At 54.1% G+C, this 22,242-nt stretch overlaps 3 protein-coding genes across 3 annotated transcripts; all 3 read right to left on the reverse strand.

Annotated features, from left to right (window-relative positions):
• Positions 1 to 247: 247 nt before the first annotated feature.
• RAB9B (RAB9B, member RAS oncogene family) lies at positions 248 to 853 on the reverse strand (the record flags this gene model as incomplete). Its single annotated transcript, XM_079541929.1, has 1 exon — positions 248 to 853. The coding sequence occupies one exon, from the start codon at positions 851 to 853 to the stop codon at positions 248 to 250; it is 606 nt and encodes a 201-aa protein (XP_079398055.1).
• Positions 854 to 7,860: 7,007 nt separating this feature from the next.
• Positions 7,861 to 8,442, reverse strand: LOC306951584 (thymosin beta-15A homolog; the record flags this gene model as incomplete). The annotated part of the gene is made up of 2 exons (XM_079542111.1): positions 7,861 to 7,898; positions 8,343 to 8,442. The coding sequence occupies 2 exons, from the start codon at positions 8,440 to 8,442 to the stop codon at positions 7,861 to 7,863; spliced, it is 138 nt and encodes a 45-aa protein (XP_079398237.1).
• A 4,468-nt stretch (positions 8,443 to 12,910) lies between these two features.
• On the reverse strand, positions 12,911 to 21,600 carry PRPS1 (phosphoribosyl pyrophosphate synthetase 1; the record flags this gene model as incomplete). Its single annotated transcript, XM_079541997.1, has 7 exons — positions 12,911 to 13,003; positions 14,726 to 14,885; positions 15,940 to 16,113; positions 17,229 to 17,353; positions 18,972 to 19,070; positions 19,418 to 19,601; positions 21,479 to 21,600. The coding sequence occupies 7 exons, from the start codon at positions 21,598 to 21,600 to the stop codon at positions 12,911 to 12,913; spliced, it is 957 nt and encodes a 318-aa protein (XP_079398123.1).
• Between the last annotated feature and the right edge of the window lie 642 nt (positions 21,601 to 22,242).

Below are 22,242 nucleotides of genomic sequence, written 5' to 3' on the forward strand. Positions count from 1 at the left end.
TCCTTTAAACCTGCTAACACAGGCAGGGACAGGAGCAGGACTGCGTTCACGCTCTTTGACAGCACTCTCCTGCAGGTTCACCTTCCACATCTGAAAACCCCAGTCAGAATTCAGATGGCAAAGCTGCAACTCCCCACTGAGCAAACCAACCACCCACTGTCCTCACGGCCACCCTCCTCACAGTGCCCCCGCTCTCCTCGCCATCCAACCATCGGTTCCGACAACGTTCCCAAAGCAGCAGCCGCCCTTAACAGCAGGAGGACCCCGATTTGGAGCTGGAGTGCAGGTCGATGGTGTGGCCCAGCATGCAGTGCTCCAGCTGCTCCTCCACCGCCAGCACCTGGCGCACAGCTTCCTCAAAGGCCACGGCCACGTTGGTGTCATCCTTGGCGCTGGTCTCCAGGTACGGATAGTTGCCGTTTTCCATGCACCAAGCCTGGGCCTCCTCTGTGCTCACCTGCCTTTCAAGTTTGTCAATCTTGTTGCCCAGCACTACGAAAGGGAAGCGTTCGGGGTCCTTCACATCAGCATAATAGACAAACTCCTTCTGCCAGTTGCTGAGGTTCTCAAAGCTTTGCCGGTCATCCACGCTGAAGGTCAGCAGGCAGCAGTCAGCTCCCCTGTAAAAGGGGGTCCGCAGGCTCTTGAATCTCTCCTGTCCCGCAGTGTCCCAGATCTGGAGGGTCACAAAACGTCCATCTACCTCCAGGTCCCTGTTTAAGAACTCCACTCCAATCGTGTGGAAAGCCTGCGAGTCAAACTTGTTGGTGACGTAGCGGTTCATGAGGGAACTCTTCCCAACTCCACCATCTCCGAGCAGAATGACCTTTAAGAGCAAGGACTTCCCACTCATTGCAGCAGGACGGATGGCCACAGGACCAAGGCAACCTATAGAGTTCAGAAACAGTGAAAAATAACTCTCTGAATTATGAATCCTGCAGAAAGTTGCACAGCTGATGGCCCAGAACTCCTGGCTCTTGCTCTGAGAAACAGGCTTTGTCTCCACACGCTCTTAGTGGGGCTGAAGGAAGTAAATCTGCACCCCTGGAGCATCCCCCAGACGTCTTCCCCCCTTCAGAAATTCAGCAGCACACTGCTAAGATGATGGAGCACACTGGGATAAAGAACACAACGTTTGTGGCCCTCACCATTACTCTGGTATTCCCAGAAACGTTTAGGAAAGAACAAGGGGTCCAGATTTCAAGTAGAGCACTGCAATAACATTTTTCTACTATTATTCCATCTCTCTCTTATTTCAGGGAAAGAACAGAGCAGAACTCCAACTGCTGGATTTTGATGGGGGCGCACAGGAATAAATAGGGTACAGCATTGCTATCTTCGTTTCTGAACAAGCTTGTGAAAAAAAAGGTAATCTCTCTTGTTAGAGCACCTGGTAGAGTTGGCAGTTAGGCAAGCTGTCTGGCATACAACTCCTCCATCAGGTCTGAAGCGGAAGCAGCAGCTCTCTGCATGAAGCACAAGGTGGCAACAGCTATTGCGATTGCTATGTACCCATGACATCACCTCTGGAAAACACTTTGTGTACCTGAAAGCTTATCTCGGTCTGTCAAACACACCAACACCAGGTAAACACCTCTTACTGCCTCAGCCCAGCACAGCAACAGCTAACCAGCAGCAGGAATCACCGCCGCCAGGCCTTCCTTCTTACTGTACAATCACTGGCTAAATCATTCCTCCCGTTTGACTGGGAGGATGTAAGAAGTGTACAGACCTAACATCAATATAAGTCATCCAGCAAACCATCCTTAATCACCCCAAGCAGGCTGACTCACCTTGCAAGCACAGCTGTGCTTGTTTTCCACGCACGAGCCCTACAGCTCGGAAGGAGTTTTCCCATATGCAGAGACCTGGCTTTTCTGCTGCTCTTTTTTGGCACTGCTTTTTGCAGTTCGGTTTGCTAAGGCACAGGTGCAAGTTCACACTGCAACAACCCCAGTAGCACCGGTTCCTTAGTCAGCAGGCACAAGAGAAAAGACCGAGTGCCAACCAACCCTCCCACAGCCAGGGATATTCCACGATTGAAGGTAAAGCCCTGACGTGGAAAGAGAGATTCGTTTTGCTGCTGTCTGTACTATACCTGCTCTAGAAACACAGCACTTCTGTCTCCAGGACTGTCCAGAAAATGCCTTCCTCCAGCATGACAGTCACTACAAAACAAACATCAGTCAGTGAGGATGCTGTAGCTGGGCTCAGTGTGATGCCTTTGAAGCTGTAACATTGACCCACAAACAATGGATGAGATCTGGGGTGCCAAAAGCACAGCACTGGTGACTAAACCAGGAACAAGGCGTGAGGGCACAGTTTCCCTTGCCCTAGGTACAACAGAACACAGATCATTTCTGACCAGAGTAAAGACGTTAAACCCAAAAGAAGAGAAAAATAAAAGGAAGGAGCTCCAGCATGAGTCTGTGCAACCCACGCCTTCCCTTAATCCAGGAAACGGCGTTGATCTGCCTGGCCAGCCTGCCCTCACACTGGCACCTGACCCGAGGATGGAACACATACCTGGATCCTCTGCCCCTCACTGTGAGCCAGCTGGCAGCAGCCTGCTATGGCAGGAAGCACAATCTGCTCCTTCCACCACAGCCCACATTCCTGGGCAGGGTGAGGAGATGCAGTGCTGCTGAGTGATGCCACAGGCTGGTACAGGGCTGGCGTGGGGGTCAGATGTTGCTCACAGCAGCACTTCTATTCCTTCCAAGCCAAAAAGCACCAACCACAGACAGCCCTGCTCAACTTTACTTCCTCTTTTTTTCAGAGCTCTTTCAACCGATGCTTGCCACAAAGCCAAAATCAGAAACTTCTGCTTTTGCTTGCAGAGATGCTAACTGAAAGCTCCCGATTTCACTTCCCCAGCACAGAAATACCCCCAGCTGAGCAAACTGCAGACACCTGAACAGCATCCGTGCGACCCAGCGGTACCAAAGCAAAACGTCAGCATCCCAAGAGCCGAACGGCAACTGCAGCACGGCTCGGCCCGAGGCCGTAAGGAACACCCCGGGGCTGCGATGGACTCAACACGGCCGCAGTCCTTTCCCAACCCACTGCTGGGGGACAGGATGCTGCACCCACAGCCCCCCCCCCCCGCCAGGACCCAGCGCTGGGGATGCGGCCTGAAGGAGAATGGCAGGGGACGCGCGGGGCTAGAGAGGGATGCTCGGGGCTGAGAGGGGTGTGCGAGGCCAGGGATGGATGGATGGATGCTCGGGGTACCGCCGCCCACCGCCCGCTCTTACCGGCCTCCAGCCGCCGCCGCCCACCGACCCGACCCGCCGGGGGCAGGTGCCGGCCAGTCCGGCGCATGCGCGGTACATGCGCATCTCCGATGCGCCGCGATGGGGGCGTGGCCACTGATAGCCCCGCCCTCCCCGTGAGAGGCCACGCCCACTCGGTGCCTGCCAGCGGTGCGGCTGCGGGCAGCGCCGTGCTGAGCATCCCCTGCCGTCCCCCGCTTGGTGGCACCGTGCCTCAGTTTCCCCATTCTGAGGGGTCCTCCTGCCCTGCCCTCCGCCCCGCCGGGCCCGGAGAGTGGGGTCTGTGTGAGGAGATGGGGCCCTTCCTTTAGAGCTGGGGTTGCTGACCATCACCTGGTGCCAAACGTGCACCCGAGTGCATTTTGCATGGAAATGATCAGACCTGGGGTGTGAGCCATAGGGTGCGGTGCCGCAGGGAGCTGCTTCCATGCAGCCTGCAGTGGCTGCTTGAGCCCCGATGAACTCATTGCATGCCCCGCACTGCAGCTGGACCTCCAGCCTCCTCCTGCTTTTTCGGTCCCAGTAACCAGCTCTGCAGCTGCTCCCCCAATACCCGGTAGCTCCCAGGCACAACAACTGCTCCGGACATCCTGGTAACACGAGGAGCTGCAGGCGTTGGTGGGGAGGGGGCTGGGAGGGGATCTGCCTGCTGGGAGCAGCTGCTTGGGCTCTGGCAGCTGAGCACTGCCCAGCTCATCACAGCACATCCTCCCACTTCCCATCAGTGAGATGCTGGAGGTGCTTCTGGGAGCGGTGTGGGAGAGGCAGCAAGAAGTAACATGCCTGGGCAGCTGAGCTGCCTCTCTGAGATACAACACCACAAGCGTGGGCTCGTCCCTGCACTGCTCAGGCCCTGGGGTGTGGGAGCACGTGCTGCCTGCAGGCCTGGTGCTGGGGATGCATCCCTGGGGTGCTGGGTGCTGCAGTGGGGAGACGGGCAAAGCCAGTGGTGAGCTGCTTATGCCTCACTTGCCAACCACAGCTCATCCCAGGAGTCCCTCAGGTGGTTCTGGGGGATGGCAGAGGTGAGGTTTTTGCAGAGCCCATCATTCCAAGCCGGGGATAGCAGTGCTGCTGCAGCCTCTGCGCTCACCTGATGGCTTTTCCTAAAGCTGTGCTGATTCGGCCCAGCACTGCCCTCCTCACCCTGCGTGTGTCCATCAGCCCTGAGTAATTCCTCCTGCAATGCCCCAGGCTCTGGGCTCACTGCCAGCCAGGCTGTGGGCACCACAGGCACTGCCAGCACCCAGCTGCTCCCCTCTTGCCTCTGAGCCCTCCGCCAGCCCCTTGTGCTCTACTGCTCGCTCTGATTCTCACCTTCTCTCTGCACCGCTCATATACCAGCTCCCTGCACTGTGCATGGCATCAGCCGTGCCTTTCTGTGCAGCACAGCAGCGATACAGGGAACAAAGCATCGAGCAGAGCAGCTGGAAACGCAGAGGGCAGCACAACAGCACTATGGGAGGAGGCAGCAGCCTGAGTTTCACCTGGAGGTAGGTGCATATGCATGGCTGTTGTTTGGAAGACGCAGCACGAGGAAGCTGTTGCTGCATGCTTATCTGCTGCCCATCAATCTCGTGTTGGTTCCTGGAAAGCTGCGGGGGTGGTTGGCAGGTGCTGGATCACTGCTCCACACTGGGACACGGCCCTGCACTGGGAATGAGTGGAGTCACCACAGTGTGGGCATGGGATGGAGATGGAGGTGGCTGCAGTGTCCTGGCTGTGGGAAGAAAGTGCCCCAAAGCAATGCTGGAGGGGAGCTGCTCCATGCCTCAGCTTTTGGGGTCATATCCACCCTGCCCTCATTCCTTGTTCTTTTCCTACCTCAAACCCCACTGTTGCTGCATGGCTCTGTGTCTGCTTGGCTACCACCCGTCCCTTTGCCCCGTGGTAGAGGCAACTTCAGGTGATCACCTGCGATCCCTGCCTGGCCCTATACTTTCCTGCTGGGCATTGCTCTGCACAGGTCAGAACCTCCACCTCACTCCCAGATCCTCAGGGTGCTGCAGCTGCTGCCCAAAATGGGGATAAATCACAGAGAGGGGCTGGGTGGGGGGGGGTACAGAAACAAAACCACTTTTCACGCCATAATCCTTTGTAATAAAGCACCGAGGAAAGGGGAGAAAGACGATAAGCAATGTCTCCTGTGTGAGGCAGCTGCTTCCCAAAATACAGCACCGCTCCACGCCGTCAGCTGCCCCTACCCAGGCACAACTGCCACGTGTCACCAGAGCAGCTTTCCCCATGGCAGCACTCTTCTCTGCTCATGGCACGCCGGGGGGAATGCATACAATGTGGTGGGGGGCCCCGATGAGCAATTTTGGCCACTCTCTGGAGCTGTTGGTCACTGCTGCACGTGTGGTGCAGAGCAAAGGCACGCAGCAGGGCGGCTCCCATCCCTTCCCCATGCTCAGAACAATCTGGGGGGCAGCACAAAGCTCCCCACGCTGAACGTGAACCTCCAAGCACCTCTGAAAGGTTCTGCTGCCAGGGCTGTGGCCAAGAGGGCAGGCAGCTGGGAGCGCACCAGCTTCATATGATTATGGGCTAAGCCCTTACTCACTGGGGATGAGCAAGCTGCTGTTCATAAAGCTGACCTCCCGGGCATTATTTTGAGAGCAGTAATAACTTCTCAGCTTCTTGGGGAGGTGTTGGTGCGTGCTGAGCACTGCGCTCAGTGCTGCTGGCTTGCCCATTGCTTTCACCTACTGCTGCATCCCCTCTGCTTTCCCTTCGTACTGAGCTCACACCTGCACTGTGCACACACCGTGTATGCATGCATGGCTGCTGCCAAACACCTCCTGTGCACGCAGGTTTTCCCTTGCAGCTCATGTTTGCTCTCTCTCCCTCCCTGCAGCTGTGCTTGCACAGCAAGGGGACGCAGCCCCGTGCCGCACAGCTAGGTGACAGCTCTGCCCCGCACACGGAAGAGCTGCAGATTTGTGTGGCTGTGAAGCCCAGAGTGTGGCTTCTTCGCCTTATTGTGCTCGAAATGCCTGAGATTATCTCCGTGCAAACCCATGGGGCCAAATCCCCTCCCGGCTGAGTCAGTCCCAAGGGAGGGGGGGAGGCGCCCATCCCAGCCACGAGCCCTGAGCCGAATTGGCCCCGTGCTGCTGCTCACCAGGTATTTGTCCTGCAGAACCCAAATAACTCCCAAAGGTGACTCAGCCGCCTCCTCCCTCCTTCACAGCCGATAAACCCATGGGAGGAAACAGCCCCAGAGCAGCTGGATGGGGCCCCAGTGGGGAGGCATGGATACTCCCAGGACACAAGGGACTATGGCACTCAGCCCCTCGGGGATGGTCACCACACGGTGCAGCATCACCTGCACCCATGCTGCCAAAGCCATCACAGTTTGGGGACATCAACCTGGCAGGCATCCCAACTGCCCACACACCCTGGGTGTGAAAAAGGTCCAGGGCAGGGAGGGAGAGACAGAGTTGGTAGAGAGCACTTTTCTGTAATGATCCTCCCCTTGCTGGCCAACCTTCCTCCTGCAATGGGGACATTTGGGGGTCTTTGCCCTCAGAGCCAAAGATAACAAGAATCAGGTGAGGCAGCTGCCAACTCCCTGCCCATCGCGTTGGTGGAGACAGTCCCGTGTTTCTGCCATCAAAGCTGTTGGTCTGTCTGCTCCCATCTCTTCAGGCACAACAGTCTGGCAGGTGACCCTGGAGCAGGTGAGGAAGTCTTGGGAAACCTCAGCAGAGCCCTGGGGATGCACACAGAACCTCATTGTGCCGGGCTAGGAACGGCTGAGAGGGTACCAAGCCCATCTCTGAGAGCTGTAAAAACCTCCTTCAGCCAAAGGCAGGGGCTGAGGCAGGTGAGGGAAGGGCTGTGCCAGGCAGTAAGGGGACGGACCCAGCACCCGTGGGACCTGGGCCAGCGGAGGAACCTCCAGCCCAGCCCTGCAGCAGTGCTTTGGGCAGAGGACACAAACTGCTCAGAGCAGCAGGTTCAGTCCCCACCCTGAGCTGAGCTGCCCCTGTAGGGATCTCTCTGAGCAATGCCAACCTCCAACCCTGCCCTTCCCACCCCCAGGGCTACACCTGAACCTTCCCCAGGGAAGAAGCCACAAGCCAGAGGGAGATTGTTATACTTTTGTTTTATTTTATAATAAACTTCTCATTTTTTCCCCAAGGAAGACAAATTGTGAGTGAGGCTACAGAACACCATCAGTGAAAAGGATGACATCGAGGCCACAGGGTGGCCAGAAAGGATCCCACTCCCCCAGTGCAGAGCTCTGTCCCCAGGAGCCTCCGCAGCCTCTGCTCACCTCCCCACACATCAGAGCGAGGTCAGCACGGTCAGCAGGCATCAGCTGGGCAGCACCCATGGGGTTGGGCTGATGGATCGGGGGGCCACACTTTGTGTCCCCCACTCACCAAAGCTGCCAGCGAGGCGGGGCAGTGGGTCAGACGATACGGCTGTTTTCTAGACGTGTACATGATGGAAGTTTAAAAAAAAAAAAAAAAAACCCACAAAAAACAGATGATTTAATTCATAGAAAAGAAAAAAAAAAAACAAACCAAAAAACAAAAACCAATCAAGTGGTGGCTCTTCCTGCCAGACCATCGCTCTAGGAAGACTTCACGCATTCCTTCTCCTGCTCGATGGCTGTAAGAGAAGAAGAGAGGTCCATTAACCCCCAAGGCTGCTCCTCCGTAGGAACACCCATCGGCTGCGGAGCGATCGCTCACAGCCCGGCAATGGGTTTTATTGTCTGAACCCAACAGCAATCAGAGGGCAGCGAGCATCCTCCCGCTGCTTCTCACCGGGATACCCCACCCCGAGGGCAGCACCTCACACACGGGACGTGACCCACAGCAGCGGGGTCGCAGCCCACTTTGCCCCAATGGTGGGTACAGCACAGGGAGCGCCCCAACCCCCCAACCCCCCCTCCCGCCCCCGGGCGCGTTTTTCTGCGTTTTTCTCAGCTGCTCCGACCGCCTCTCCCCGCGGATTCCTCAGCAGTGAGATCAGCGCCCGGGATACCCGCATCTCCAGCCGCGACCGGGCAGCCCCCCCCCCCAGCCCCGGCTCCATCCCCTCCGCACTCACTCTCCTTGGAGGGCAGCGTGTTCTTCTCCTCCGTGTTGGTCTTTTTCAGCTTCTTCTTATCGAATTTCTCCACCTCCGACAGGTCCGGTTTGTCGCACATTTTGCCTATGAGACCCGACCCCCCCGGTTCGTATGAGCGGAGCTCCGCGCCGGGTGGGCACGCAGCACCGCGCAGACAAAGGCCGCCCGCCCCGGGGCGCCGCCCCACGCCCGCTTCCCACCGCGGACAATAGCGCAGGGCGGGGCCCTCAGCCACCCCGCACCCACCGGGGACCCCCGCGCGACCGCAGCGCCCCGAGCTCCAACGCTGAGCAGAGACCCGCCCGCACGGACCGCTCGTGTTCCGCTCCTCCTCCTCCGCCGCCGCACCGCTCCGCTCCGCGCTCCCCAGGTGAGACTGAAGCACGCCGCGTGGGGCGGCGCTTTTATACCCCGGCCGCCGCCCATCCCGCGAGCCCATTGGCTGCTCCGCCGCCCGCGGTGCACGCTGGGAAACGTAGTCCGCGCGCCGCTTGCCGCCTCCGCTTCGAGAGCTCTGGGAGAACTCCAACTCCCGTGATGCCCCGCGGCGCGGGTGCGTGTGTGCACAGAGCGCTGTGCCGCACACCCGTACACACGGCTCCGTGGGAAGGAGGGACCCCCGGGGGCTCCGATGCGGCAGCGGCCCCGCAGCAGGGCTGGGTCGGGAAGGGGGGGGGGGCACAGCGAAGCCCCCTCCGCTCGCAGTGCCCGCAGGGCTGCGCTCTGAGCGGCGCTCTGCAGCCCCGCGCCCTTTGGGCACAAAGCGGGGTTCCGCCGCTCCCGCACAGCCGTTCGGCCGTTTCGGACCCATCCCGCACAGCTCAGCTCCCAACCCGAGCTTTTTCCCACGGCAAATTCACCGTGCCCGCCCCTTCACAGCCGGCCCGGCCTCGTGCTCGTGGCTATTTCTGCTTTCAGTAATTCACAACGACGGAACCGAGACAGCCAGCAGAAAGGAGGAAAGCGAAAGCAGCCCCGACCCGAAATAGAGCAGCTGCCAGCCATCTTAGCTGAGCTTCAAACCTCCCGCATCACGCGGCTACGGGCCACGACGGCCACTGCCTGGAACGCTCCGCTCTCTGCTGCAGGAAGGAGCCCGGCTGTGAGCGCGGAGCTCAGCCTCCTGCAGGGCATCCGCACGTTTTTCTAGCGAGGGAGAACGGAGCGGCCCGCAGAGGCAATGCATGCGGCAGGGCTGCTGTGTTACAGCAGGGCACGGCTCCTTCCGCCCACCGATTTCACTTCTCCTCACTCTGAGCCCAGGCAGCAGCTTTGAGCAGAAGGGCTTTGTTAGCCCTTGCACTTCCCCATGGAGGCACATCCTCCATGCTGCTGCAACAGCCCACCTCAGAGATACGGCTCTTACACGGCAGCAGGAAGGAGATGCTGGTGAGAGCAAATTGGGACGTGCCTTGTCTCGCTCCGAGTCCTGCTGCCCGCCAGGCACAAGTGGGCAACCCAGCAGCACGGCCATTCCCAGCCTGAGCATTACCTCCAGATAACCGAGCTGGGCTAAGGCACGTTTATGAGTGATGAATTCCTTTGTGCTGCCGTCGCTACCGGCACTTTGCAGGGCAGCTGATGCTGCTGGAGCAGACCCTGCTCAGAGCCCTGCAGCACACCCCAAGCTGTAGGGCAGCACGAGTACAGCTGCCTGAGCAGCGCTTGTGACCAAGGCAGAGAGGGAGAACGCTTTTCCTGTCCTATGTGCATGCAGGAAGGGCAAAATGAGACCTGATACTTTGGTATCGCAACTGTCACTGCTAGGCAGCCAGTCTTTTCAAATAGATTTAGCAATTGGAAATGGAGTAATTTTTTTAATTTAAGGATGAAACTTTTTACCCAGGTGTGTAATCCTCCTCATCTGAAGGCCTGCAGTGCAAAACTGCTTTATTTCCCTGCAATAGCCCTCATCACCCCTCCTTTGTGCAGCTACAGCACTGCCACGCAGATCTCTAAGTCTGCATTGCTCCCCCTTCCTCCAACTTTTAATTGAAGCAATAAGGAAGCTGGACATGAAACCAGCAACATTAGGAGCCCTTTGAAAGATCCCTTTTGAGAGAACCTTGTGCTGTGAAGCTCACGTTCCCAAGGAACTGAGCCTGTTCCACCACCATCCCCACAATGCCCTCTTGGGGGGGGGGGGGGGAAATCCACCATTCAGGTATTCTGTACTGACCAGTACTGAATTATTTTACAGTAGTGGTCTTCAGCAAAGTCTGCCTGAGGCTGCAGCTCCTGCTGTGGTGCTCCAGCATGAGCAAGACGACTGCTCTGAGGTCAAAGACCTTTCTGCAGAGCTGCCATCTCCTTCCCTTCCATTTCACTTACGCTTTCTGGGTCTACAATATGCAATAAGAGAGGATCACAGTTCAGGTAAACAGGTGCTTCTCAGAACAATCCTGCTGTCTCAAATCATTAGCTTTATGCACAATGCTTCACTATTCTTCACTCATGCTTGCTCAACTATTCAGGTTTTAACCACAGCTGAACACTGATGCGAACAGATCTGCTCAGATATGTAACTGCGCAGAACAAGAGAAACTGCACTGCCACAGCTTAAGCCCACATCAGATGCAGACAGGAGCCACCGCTCCCAGCAGCTCAGCCCTAAGAGTGAGCACAGCAAAGCAGAACCTTGCAGTCAGCCCTGCTGCTAAAGCCAGGTGAGCTGCCAAGGTCCCTTCCCACCCACGTACCCACATCACACGGACACACACCATTTCTTCAGGCTTTTCAAATGCACTTATAAGCAGAGGCTACGTGTTGTGGTTTGTTTTGTTTTGTTGGTTTTTTTTTTTTTTTTTAAATAAAAGTTTAATTCCTTCATCAGGTCACATATTTAAACACAAATGCTGCTGAAAATCCTCACACTGCTGCTCTGACGTCCTGGCTCTCAGCTTCCGAGGCGTTGGCAGTGCAGCAGCAGGGCTCCAAAGCAGGAGGCAGGAATTGGGCTCTCGGCACAGCTCAGTGCAGGATGCAAAGCAAAGCAAGGGATACACTTTCCAGACAAACACCAATTCTTATACAAAAAACAAACAAACAAAAAAAAAAAAAAACCAAACAACCAACAACCCTACACTGTAATAGAAGTGTTAACATCGCCACAGGACAGGAAATCTAGGAAGGGAGAGGGGAGAAGTTCTCATTAAAAGGCACAACTGAAGTCGTACTTCCCAGATCTCGACCACCTCTTTTCGGTTCGTTCCCCTTACAGCCCAGTAATCCTCCCCATGCCATGCTAGTTACCCCAGCAAGTCATCTCAAGTTCCTTCTTTTCCCTTTTCCCTTCCCCATCTCACAAACAAATCGAGGAGGAGTGCTTATAAAAACCAGAGCATAAAACAGCTTGACCTCTAACACCATAAGAGTCCAGGAGAGACATTGTAAGATTGTCTGGTACAGTTACTACGCGTTCAAGTTTTGGATGATACTTATTTTACACCCAAGAGCCTCAGCTAACTCTAGTTTTGGTATTTCTCTTTCGGGCACCTCGCTGCCCATCAGATTGGTTTTGGATTTGCAGTTTTCCCAGTGCTGTGTAACACGAGCCCCTTCAACCCACTGCCAGAGGCCAAGCTTCTGCAGGGTGGAGAGGCTCAGCTACCAGAGCACTGGTGAAAACAGACCAAGGTACACGTGCACAGCATGTCCAGGTGCAGTACAGTACACGACACAGTCCTCCAGTCAGTAGCAAGGCTAATGGGAACTTGTGAAATGGAAGAACTGGTTTTAATCTACCCTAAAACCCACAGCCCACAACCAGCAGGTGCCCTCTGCATAAGAGGGAGAAGAATACTTGCCCAAGGAGCACCTTCACCACTAAGTTAACCCAACAGCAAGGCAGTTCTGCAGACCACACTCTCAGCATTCTGTTGTGCAACACATTAAAGGACATTTCTTCAGTACTGAAGGGGAATTCAAGTCTGCAAGCTACACCGACCTCCTTTCGCAAGAGGAAGGTGTAGCTGAACCAGCCCCAGGTGTGAAACACTTCCCAGATGTCCCCAGGGCTTCAGCTATGGTCAAAGCTTGGCCAAGACAAGTCTTCCTCATCCCTCTTGAAGAGCTGGCAGCTGCAGAGCAATACGACAGCAGCCTTTTGGGCCCTCGTTGTACTTCCAGACCCACACGTCCTAGGGAGATCTACTTCCCTAACAATTCAGGGTGTGCACACCAGGTCATCTCACCCTGCCCACAGACAAACCCTCTTCCCCACCCCCCCAAAACAATTGTGGCAATGCACCATGTGTCAGTCCTGCTCTCCACAGATCTGCAGCACTGAGCCAATCCTACTGATGAGCCCCCAGTGCACAGGGTTGCTGGCAGAGCTGGAGTGTTACAGAGATGAGCTTTTTGCCCCAGCCTCCCCATGCTGGGGTCAGAGCCAGTAAGCCTGACTTAAAGCAGGAGGAGCTGTGGAGAACTGCACTGGAACAAGCAGAGTCTTCTACTGGACTTTACAACAAGCTGAACAACTTTTGGTTTAAAAAAAAAAAAAAAAAAAAAAAAAAAGCCATACAAGCAGAAGCTGGCATCAGTTGTTATAAAGGGACATGGCTGAATAGGTAGGAGACAGATTCCCCATTATGAGTCCTCCTGATGGCTTCCGCAAGGATCATTGAGATGTCAATCACCTGGAGGGGAAAGAGACATCGAACCTGTGAGAATGGCTGCTAAGTCAAGAAAAAAAATCATTCGAGAGTGAACTCAGTGCCCCGAATTTGTGCCGGATCAGATGAAGACAAATTAGAGTTGTACACGGCGCAGGCTTTTACTTCTCTGTCCCTCTGAAGACAGCGCACACAAAGCACGACAAGAAACCCTTCAGTGGTGACCTTTCCCAGCATGACAATCTGTTGCCTTTCTGTGCTGAGACTCCTTAGACTTTTACCCCATTCCACGTAGCCTGGGGCTATCTGACTCAGTCTGCAGTTGCAGAGAAGTTCAGGGAGTTTACAGCAAGACCAAGATTACTTCCCTTCAGTCACAAGGCTTTACCACTGCAAGGGTTTATCAGAGATGAAGCTACACTGCTCCAGTTCAGTGCCAAGTTACACAAGTGCTGGCTCCACCTGGTGGGGTAAACCAGTTAACAGCAGAGAAAAAAAAAAATCAAGCTTCAAACTCCAGCTCTGAAGCCCAGCATCTAACACTTCAGTACAGTGCAGTCTCTAAGAAGCACTATAGATGTGGAGCATGAATTAAGTGAAATTCATATTTAACATTTTCTTTTTCCTGGATAATTTGCCTAAGAAGGAAGGGGGGGAAAAAAACAAACCTAAGAGCTGCAGCAGCAGACAGAAGATGGGACATAGAACTGCTACAGTTCTTTATTTCCAAACACTGAACAGCAGAGGTTACTGTAAAGGAGTGACATGTGACAGCCTGCAGAACTACTGCCCTCATCTCACATGCTTTTGTCCTATAGATCTGTGCTGGGAATTCAGTGCTTAGGATGCCCCTGACTGCGTGCACTACAGCAGTATCTTCACAAGCTGCCTGTTTTCATGGGGACAGCAAAGGGGTTTTCTTTCTCTTTCCTAAACACCTGAGCACTGTGCTGTGGAGCTGCCACCTGCCCTCAGCCAAACCAGCACAGCGTGTGCACGGAGTGAGGCTGAGCTCCCTCTTATGTCACTTTCAGCTGTTATCATACACACTGTTTTCCCATACCTCTTCCCCCCCTGCACGAAACACCTTCTCATAAAAAGGACATCTGGATAAAGGAATTCACATAAAGGGTTGGTTACAGGCCTGGAAATACAAGGCAATGTTTGAAGTTGTCACAGCCTTTCAAATCTTGCTTTTTCTTTCCCCCCCGACTTGTTGTTATGAACTCAGTAGCTTCTCTGATCTCCCAAAGGCATCAGGAGAGGCAGCAAGAGCGAAGCTTTTCCCACAGAGACCAGAAATCCCTCCAGACAGCTTCTTCTGACCTTTCTTTTGTGGGAAAACAAGGCTTGCACCCCATACTGTGGTGGGTGATGATTTCACAAGTGACATCAGCACCATTATCAGCTTGAGAAATTCCTACCTACTGCTTTCGGCTTGAGTACGTGTCCTTTGCATGCAGAACCCTCTGCAGGAGTGACAACTGCTTGCATACATTGTGCCCCCCACGATCAGTAATCCGCTCTAGGTAAGGCAAGCACTGAAAAAAAATGACTTCTAAGTCTACCTGGATAAGCAGGTTCCTTTCATAGGTGTCTGCTAATTAGAACACAACACTGGTCAGTGCTGGGAAGCTGCAGTCTGGTGATACTGCTGTAAATCCTACACAGTGGTGGTGTTTTCCCCACCAAAAGGGAGGCAGACAAGTGGGCCGTCTCCAAGGAGAAAAAGGAGGAGATGCTCACCTGGATTTTAGGGCACTGCTTCATCTTGTCCTCCTGGGGTATCGTGTTTGTGACTACCACTGCCTCAAAACAGGCGTTATTGATCCGAGAGATTGCCGGCCCAGAAAAGATCCCATGAGTTAAGATGGCATAAACTTTGGTGGCTCCAGCTGACACGAGTCTGTGAGCAGGGGAGGGGGAAAAAGAGGAATGAAGAATTACTAACCAGCATTAAAATGGGTGCAGGGAAGAGGTTTAAGCCACCGCAATGTGGGGAGGCAAACAGTCAAACAAGTACCATAAAATCCACCACAAGCAAGTTACACACTGCAACAGCATCTATCAGCCCTGGGATATTCGGGTCGTATCACACAAATCCACCTTCTGACTTCTGCCAACACAAGGGGGCAGGTGTTACCAACTAGTGGCTCTTCTAGTGTAGACAGCTGGTATCAAAGCCTGGAAAGCTTAGTACTAATAGAAATTCAGATGTGTGATATTAAGTTGATGGTTGAGACAGCATTTAATTATATCAGAATCAGTGTTGGCAACCTGCCTATATTAAACTCAAGTGCGAGAAATCGAACATCACTACACTCACCATCAAGAGCAATACCCACCAGCCACCCCTGGATACGTGCTTTCAAATAAGAGAGGAGCCCACCTGGCTACTCATATAGTCAGAAGTTCAGCTACACTTCTCATTTATTTTCTGTGGGGGATGGAGCAGCTCTCCTATGAGAAAAGCTTGAGGGAACTGAGCTTGTTTAGCTTGGAAAAGAGAAGGCTCTGGGGACACCTCATGGTGGCCTTCCAGTACTTGAAGGGAGCGTAGGAACAGGAGGGGGAACGGCTGTTTGTGAAGGTGGATGGTGATGGGACAAGGGGAATGGTTTTAAACTGAGACAGGGGAGGTTGAGGTTGGATATGAGGAGGAAGTTTTTTCACACAGGGTGGTGAGGCACTGGCACAGGTTGCCCAAGGAGGCTGTGGATGCCCCATCCCTGCAGGCATTCAAGGCCAGGCTGGATGTGGCTCTGGGCAGCCTGGGCTGCTGGTTGGTGACCTGCACACAGCAGAGGGTTGGAACTGGATGAGCGCTGTGGGCCTTTTCAACCCAGGCCATTCTAGGATTCTACCTTGTGAAACTTCACATACAAATCAATGAATTCATTAGTCATCCCTAGTAATAGTTGGTTTTTTGATTGAGGAAAGCAACAGCCAGCCCTACTCACTTGTCTGCAGCGTGACAGATGGTGCCACACGTGTCTGCCATATCATCCACCAGAATGGCCACCCTGTCCTTCACATCACCCACCAGCACCATGCGATCCACCTCGTTGGCTTTCTTGCGCTCCTTGTGAATGAGGGCGAAGTCTACATTCAACCGATCTGCAATGGAGGTCACTCTGAAGAGAGAACAGTTTCCAAACCACACTTAACTCCAGGGCAGCTTCAGTCAGATCTCGAACTGAAAAGATGCTAAGATTGCAGTAAAGGAAGCTGTCACCACATCTGCTCACTGCTCCCCGTTGTTAAATGTGACCACAGGAAATCTTCCCTGGAGGGACTCAAGCTTTATCTACTGCTACTGATGAACAGTGATGTAAAAGCTTCACTGGTGAGAAATCAAACGATAGCTGGCTGACTTGGCACTTGGTGACCTGCATTACACAACAAGGAGCTGAACACACAGAAGGCCCTGGCTGACACACCTGGGCCACAGCGCTGCTCCAGAAAGGCACACAGCTTGGCTCTTTGTAACAGATAGCTGCAATCATTCCAGAGTGTGTGGCTCAGCTCAGCACACGTCAGCATTTTGGTGCAACGGTCTCTTGGATTCAAGAGTTCACCTGCTTTACTTCGCTGCTCATGTGTAACCATTATACAGAAGCAGCAAAAATCAGCCTTGTTTCTCACTAATCTGACACCATTCCAAACTGCCCACAAACTGCTGTTCATCTGCAGCAAGATGGGATTTTGTCAGACCATCTTAGCAGAATCGCGCTGTGACACACGCTGCTGCTCTTAAGAATCGCCTATCGTCTCTGCTCTCAGGGAAGAGGACGAGCAGCAGCAGGCTGAAACCACAGCAAGCAGTTAAAATTAAGAGCAATAAAGCAAGAAAATGCCTCAGCAGACTAAATACCTCAGAGAGAACAGTCTAGCTGAAAATGCATTATTATCCAGCACGAATACCTTGTCTTGGCATACGAGCACAAGCTACACGATCCTCTCCTTTAACATGCATAATTCCCTTCCTAGAAAGAACAGTTTTAGTCTGGGATGTAGTAATTGGACAACTCCTATCCACGCAGCTGTGATTCTAGAATCTATTTCCTTCTGCATGCAGCTCAAGAAACCTTTTAGGTATTCCACAGGGAGAGTAACTGACTGCTCTTCCCTAGCTGCAGCCAGCTGGCAGAGGGGGAACATGTCTTCAGAGCAGGGTCACAGCTAGCTACAGGCACACTCAGGAATTCAGGTAGAGGAAGCAGCATCTCTGCTCGCTCTGACAGCTTACCTCTTGGCTCCACCAGCATCTGGTGAAACAATGGTGCAGTTCTTCCACTCGGGAATATTCTCTTTGATCCATTTCAGTACAGCAGGTTCAGCATACAAGTTATCAACAGGGATGTCAAAAAAACCCTGCAAGAAAGATGACAGGAACAGATGCAGCTGAAGGTCACATTCCAAGACCAGAGATTGGAAGAAGATTTCTATGTTATCAGGCACACAGCCACAGCATTTTCTGCTTCCCTATCTACTCCTCTCAGTGGAATGGCATATATACAGAACAGCGGTAAGACTGGAACCAGTTCAGCAGTGTAAGTAACACTTAACAGCTGACACTTTACAACATGGAATTAGTTCTATCTCAAGTGGTATAGAAAACCAACCTCAAAACATAGCAATGCACCTGGTTGCACAACTGGACGCTGACCCAGCAGACTGCTCAGGTAAACCTCAAAGGTCACTAAAAGCTGAAGTTACTGCTGGACAGGGAGCAATGGACTGGAGCAGGGAGCGATGCCCAGCACAACAGGCCTTCTGCTCAAGGTGCAGGGGAGCAGATCCTTCCTACCATCAATTCTGGGTTCAGCAACCCCACGCATCCAGGCTGGAGCCAGACAATGCTGGACAATGATCCACAGAGCACCAATTATTCAACTCAAACTCATCACTGCTGCTGAAAGGTGATCCCCATGGCAGACATTGCTGCTCCAAGATGCAAAAGGAACATCATTGCTGGGCTCTGAGATCTTTTGTATGAGAGTGCAGCTGAGACTTTCATGTTCTATCTGAGATGAAGCATTTCTGGGCAAACACCACCAGAATTTACACTGACATGTGAGTGGCTGCATTTTCAATCATTAAAATGACAGCAAGCCCACCTACTTCACCAGGCAGCAGAGAGCTGACCTCTCTGCATTCAAAATGCTTGCACCAATACAACGGATGTGCTACAACTGTCCCAGGTGTAAACTGTACTTGGTCTCACAGCTTGTTCAAGGTGGAAAGAGGCAAAAGACTAACAACCTGACACCTTGCTGTCCCTCCTCTCCCTGCTAAACAGCTCCTGCTGGTTCAAAGCAAGCCCTGGTCAAAATTCCAATTGCTCTGTTGAGATGGCTCACTTCCAGCAAAGCCATTGTTTTCCATTCACCAGCAGCTTGGGAAGGGATCAAAGCCAACTGCAGAGGAAGGGTGGAATGGATACAAGCAGAGCTGCCCATCTCATCAGCAGCAAGCTTTCATATAACTGTCCTGGTCAGCTGAATGCTCGTAAGCAGCTGTGCCAGCACACCTGGAGGGTGTGGGAGCTCAGGGCAGCAGTACTGTTACCCGCTGTGTCAGGCAGCACCACTCACTCCTCCCTGACTGTCCTGTATTGGAAAGCTCTGCTCAATATTTAAGAACATTAAATAAAACCATTCTCCATCTGAAATTCCTCACGGGACCAATTAAGAACACAGAGTGCCCCCGTATGGTGACCGAGTTGCACGGATCATTTACTAACCAACACTCATTTATACAGGGCTCGTTATGCGTGGTCTGGCTGAGAGCAGCTACAACTTGATTCACAGAGGAACCTGTTGCCCACCTCCCCACCCCCTTCTACCTGACCCTACAACTCCCTGCCAGCTCTGCGCTCTTAAGTGCTGACTGCTGCTGTAGCTAAAAAAAGCAGATGACAGGAAAGCCTGCAAGGCAGTAAACAGGCTCAGATGGGAGCAGCCAAGTGCTTCCTAATTTCAGTTCCTACCTGAATCTGAGATGCATGCAGGTCCATTGTGATGATGTGATCTGCTCCTGCCACAGACAGCATGTTTGCAACCAGCTTGGCAGAGATCGGGGCTCGGCTCTAAGACAGGAAAAAAAAACAGTATTTAAGACAAGTTTAACTCCTTCATCAAGACGTGAGCCTTCCACCCCTAGGCAATGATTCACAAGCAGTTACTAAATGCAGCACTCATTAACATTGCATCTTTTCATCAGCTGCTGATTACAGGTTGGTGTACTTTCGAGCAGAACTACATCTTTGTGAAGATGAATCTGCAGCTCGATGCCCTCGGGTTTAAGTTAAATTAAGTTTTATCTCTTCCTCCACATATTCAATTTCAGCTAAGCCCTGGCAGGCAGGCAGGCCTGCCGGCCTCTCCTTGCATGCACACATCTTTCCCCAGCAGAACCCCTTCTTCAATCCCTTACCTTGTCCTTTTTGTCCTGCCGAGCATAAGGGAAGCAAGGGATGACAGCTGTGACTCTGCTGGCTGAGGCAATCTTGCATGCATTTATCATGATAAGGAGCTCCATCAGATTGTCATTGATTTCCCCACAACCACTCTGCACAATGTAGACGTCCTCCCCACGTACGCTCTCTCCTATTTCCACACTGGGAACAGATGGGGAAAGAAGAGATGGATCCAAACAGGAATTAAAGCTGCAGTCATTATCTATGCCTGCAGAGCGACCAAGGGGCTGCAATCCTGAGGGTCTGTGGGTGACAGCACCATGTAATCACGGGTGTTTGGCACAAACGCTGTTGCTTGTTTGCTCAGTAGCTATTTCACAGCGTTCGCTGCTCACATTTAATGGTTCAATAAGGCTGAAAGCGCTCAGCCTCTGCTTTTAATCTCAATGCAAGCTGAGCATGTAAACCCCCTCAAACAGTTCCTGTCCCCCCAAATCACTGAAGTACAAAGCAGCAGTGTATAAAGGAAGCAGGGATGATGGCCAGTCAGCAGGGAAAGCCAAGCTCCCAACAGAAGCCATGCTGCGGCAGATTATTCTATTAGAGCCCTAACAGCTTTTCACTGCTTTGAACAGAGAAGCCCTCCAGCTTTTCACTCTGGAAAGGCTTTTGGGGTTAATTTCCTCCTGGATGTAATGCACACTAATCCCTGCTGATGAAGGCACTGAACACAAGCCAAAGGTCCTGTTTGCCAGCAGCACGCCGCCAGCTCCAGCGTGTGTGTCGGGACACCTGCGCCCAAAGCAGGGCTGCAAGGCACGCAGCCATCTCAGGCTTCCTCAGCTTTGAGGCTGCTGTAGAAATGCTGTACAAGATGAAGCCCTAAGCGCTGCAACAGTAAAATTTAGAGAAGCCTGCCACAGATGTGGAAGGAACCCAGAGTCACTCTAAGGAGGATAAATCCTCCCCCAGTTTCTCCCAGTGCTGGCAATGCTCACATCCTGCAGCAAACTCTGGAAGCAGGCAGGCAAGTGATAACCCCACAGCCCTAATGGCATTGTGTTTAGAGCACCTGAAGGCAGACCTTCAATTTTATTCATTTCTCATCTTATCCTCCCCCTTCAACTTGTTTTTATTGAACACCAGGCCTTGCTGCTCCACCTCCACCAGCAAACTGCTAACTCTAGACATCTTGCCATGCTTATTGCTCTGGTGGAGACCTACTCAGTGAGCAAACACCAGAACTAACAGCACACACAGTGCCATCTCCCACTGTACTTTAATACCAGAGTTTAACACTAGAGCCCATTTACTGTGTATGAGCACAACGGAACTGTCCTGCTTTTTCTTTCAGCACGGGCCTTGAGTTGACAGAGGTAAATAAGAAATCGACTGGATGTTTAAAACCCACATCAGTGCTCATACAAGGACCTGCTGGGAGGGATGGGGACGTGAGGACAGAGCAATGACACTGCTGTCCATCACACACAGCCCTACCACACCTATGTGCACAGCCTCAGGGCAGCAGTTCCAACACCACGAGATGGAAACAACTCACGTCTGTATGAGACCGTCCCTGGCCATTCAGGATTCCGCCTATCACACTGGCTACGGCACACAGGGCTGATTTCCTCCAGATATCCCCTACCTCGGCATACGTTTCAGCCTCTCCTTTCTCCTAACTCCACACACACAGTGAGGCTGCGGCTGCCGGGGCTCGTGGGGAGGCCCCGGGCCACGTGTGTGCCGCGCCCCGCTCACCTGCACCGCACCTCTAGCCCCGCCCCAGCCCCCGTAGGGGCAGCCCCGCACAGAGCCGCCAGAGGGCGGGGAGGGGGCGGCCGCGGCGCCGGGCCCACCGCCTCAGGGCGCTCACGGGAGCCCCGCGCCGGGCCCGAAGCCGCCGGCCCATGTGTGAGGCCCGCGGGGCGCGGCCGCCCCCAATCCCGCCGTGCCAGGCCGCCACCCGCCGCGCACTACAACTCCCAGCAGCCCCCGCGCGGCGGCCCCGCGGAACCCGGGCCGTCGCCGCCGCGCTGCCCGCCGGGAATTGTAGTGCGGCCCCGCCCCCGCCTCACCATGTCTCCTGGTTGCTGAACTTCTTGGTCACCACCTTGCCCAGCTCCAGGCCCAGGCGGTCGGCGATCTTCTGCGACAGGTCCTGGTGCGAGCTCCCGCTGAAGATCTTGATGTTGGGCATGGCGGCGGCTGCGGCGGCGGGAGCGCTGCCCTCCTCCTTCTCCTGCTCCCCGCTCCGCCTCGCACCGCGGCCCGCTGCGGCGCTGGGATCCACCCGCCTCCTGCCAAGGGACGCGGCAAGGAGAGCGCAAGCCACGCCGGACGCGGCTACTCCGCCATCTTGCCCCTTCCCGCCAGCCGCGCGGGCCCTTTATAGACTCCTCGCACTCCGACGGACACGCCTTGGCGCTCTTTCATTGGCTAGGCGGCCGTCGGGGGCGGGCCCCATCCCGGCGCTCCAATGGTGTGAAAGGTGCGGTGGGCGGGGCTTGGCCTGCCCTACCGAGCGCCCAAACAACGGCCGTCGCTGGGGTGCAGCGAGGTGTGCGCGCGTCCTCCCCAAGTGGGCGGGGCGGAGGGCAGGAGGAGCCGGCTGATTGGCCGCTGCTTGTCTGCCTGCCCGGCGATTGGCCAGAGAGGCCGTGGGGATGGGGGGGGGGGGGGGGGGCGAAGTTGGCCACGCGCTTGGCGCCCCCCCCACCCCCCTCCGGCCGCCATGATGGATTCCGCCCTAGTGCTGGGAAGGGGCCGTGGTGGAGTGGGAGCAATCCGCGGCAGATCCAGAGAACGGGAAGGCTATGGCCCTTTGCCTCCAGTTTGTTGC

Source organism: Tetrao urogallus (assembly GCF_951394365.1).
Source record: "Tetrao urogallus genome assembly, chromosome: 13".
Taxonomy (NCBI): Eukaryota; Metazoa; Chordata; class Aves; order Galliformes; family Phasianidae; genus Tetrao; species Tetrao urogallus.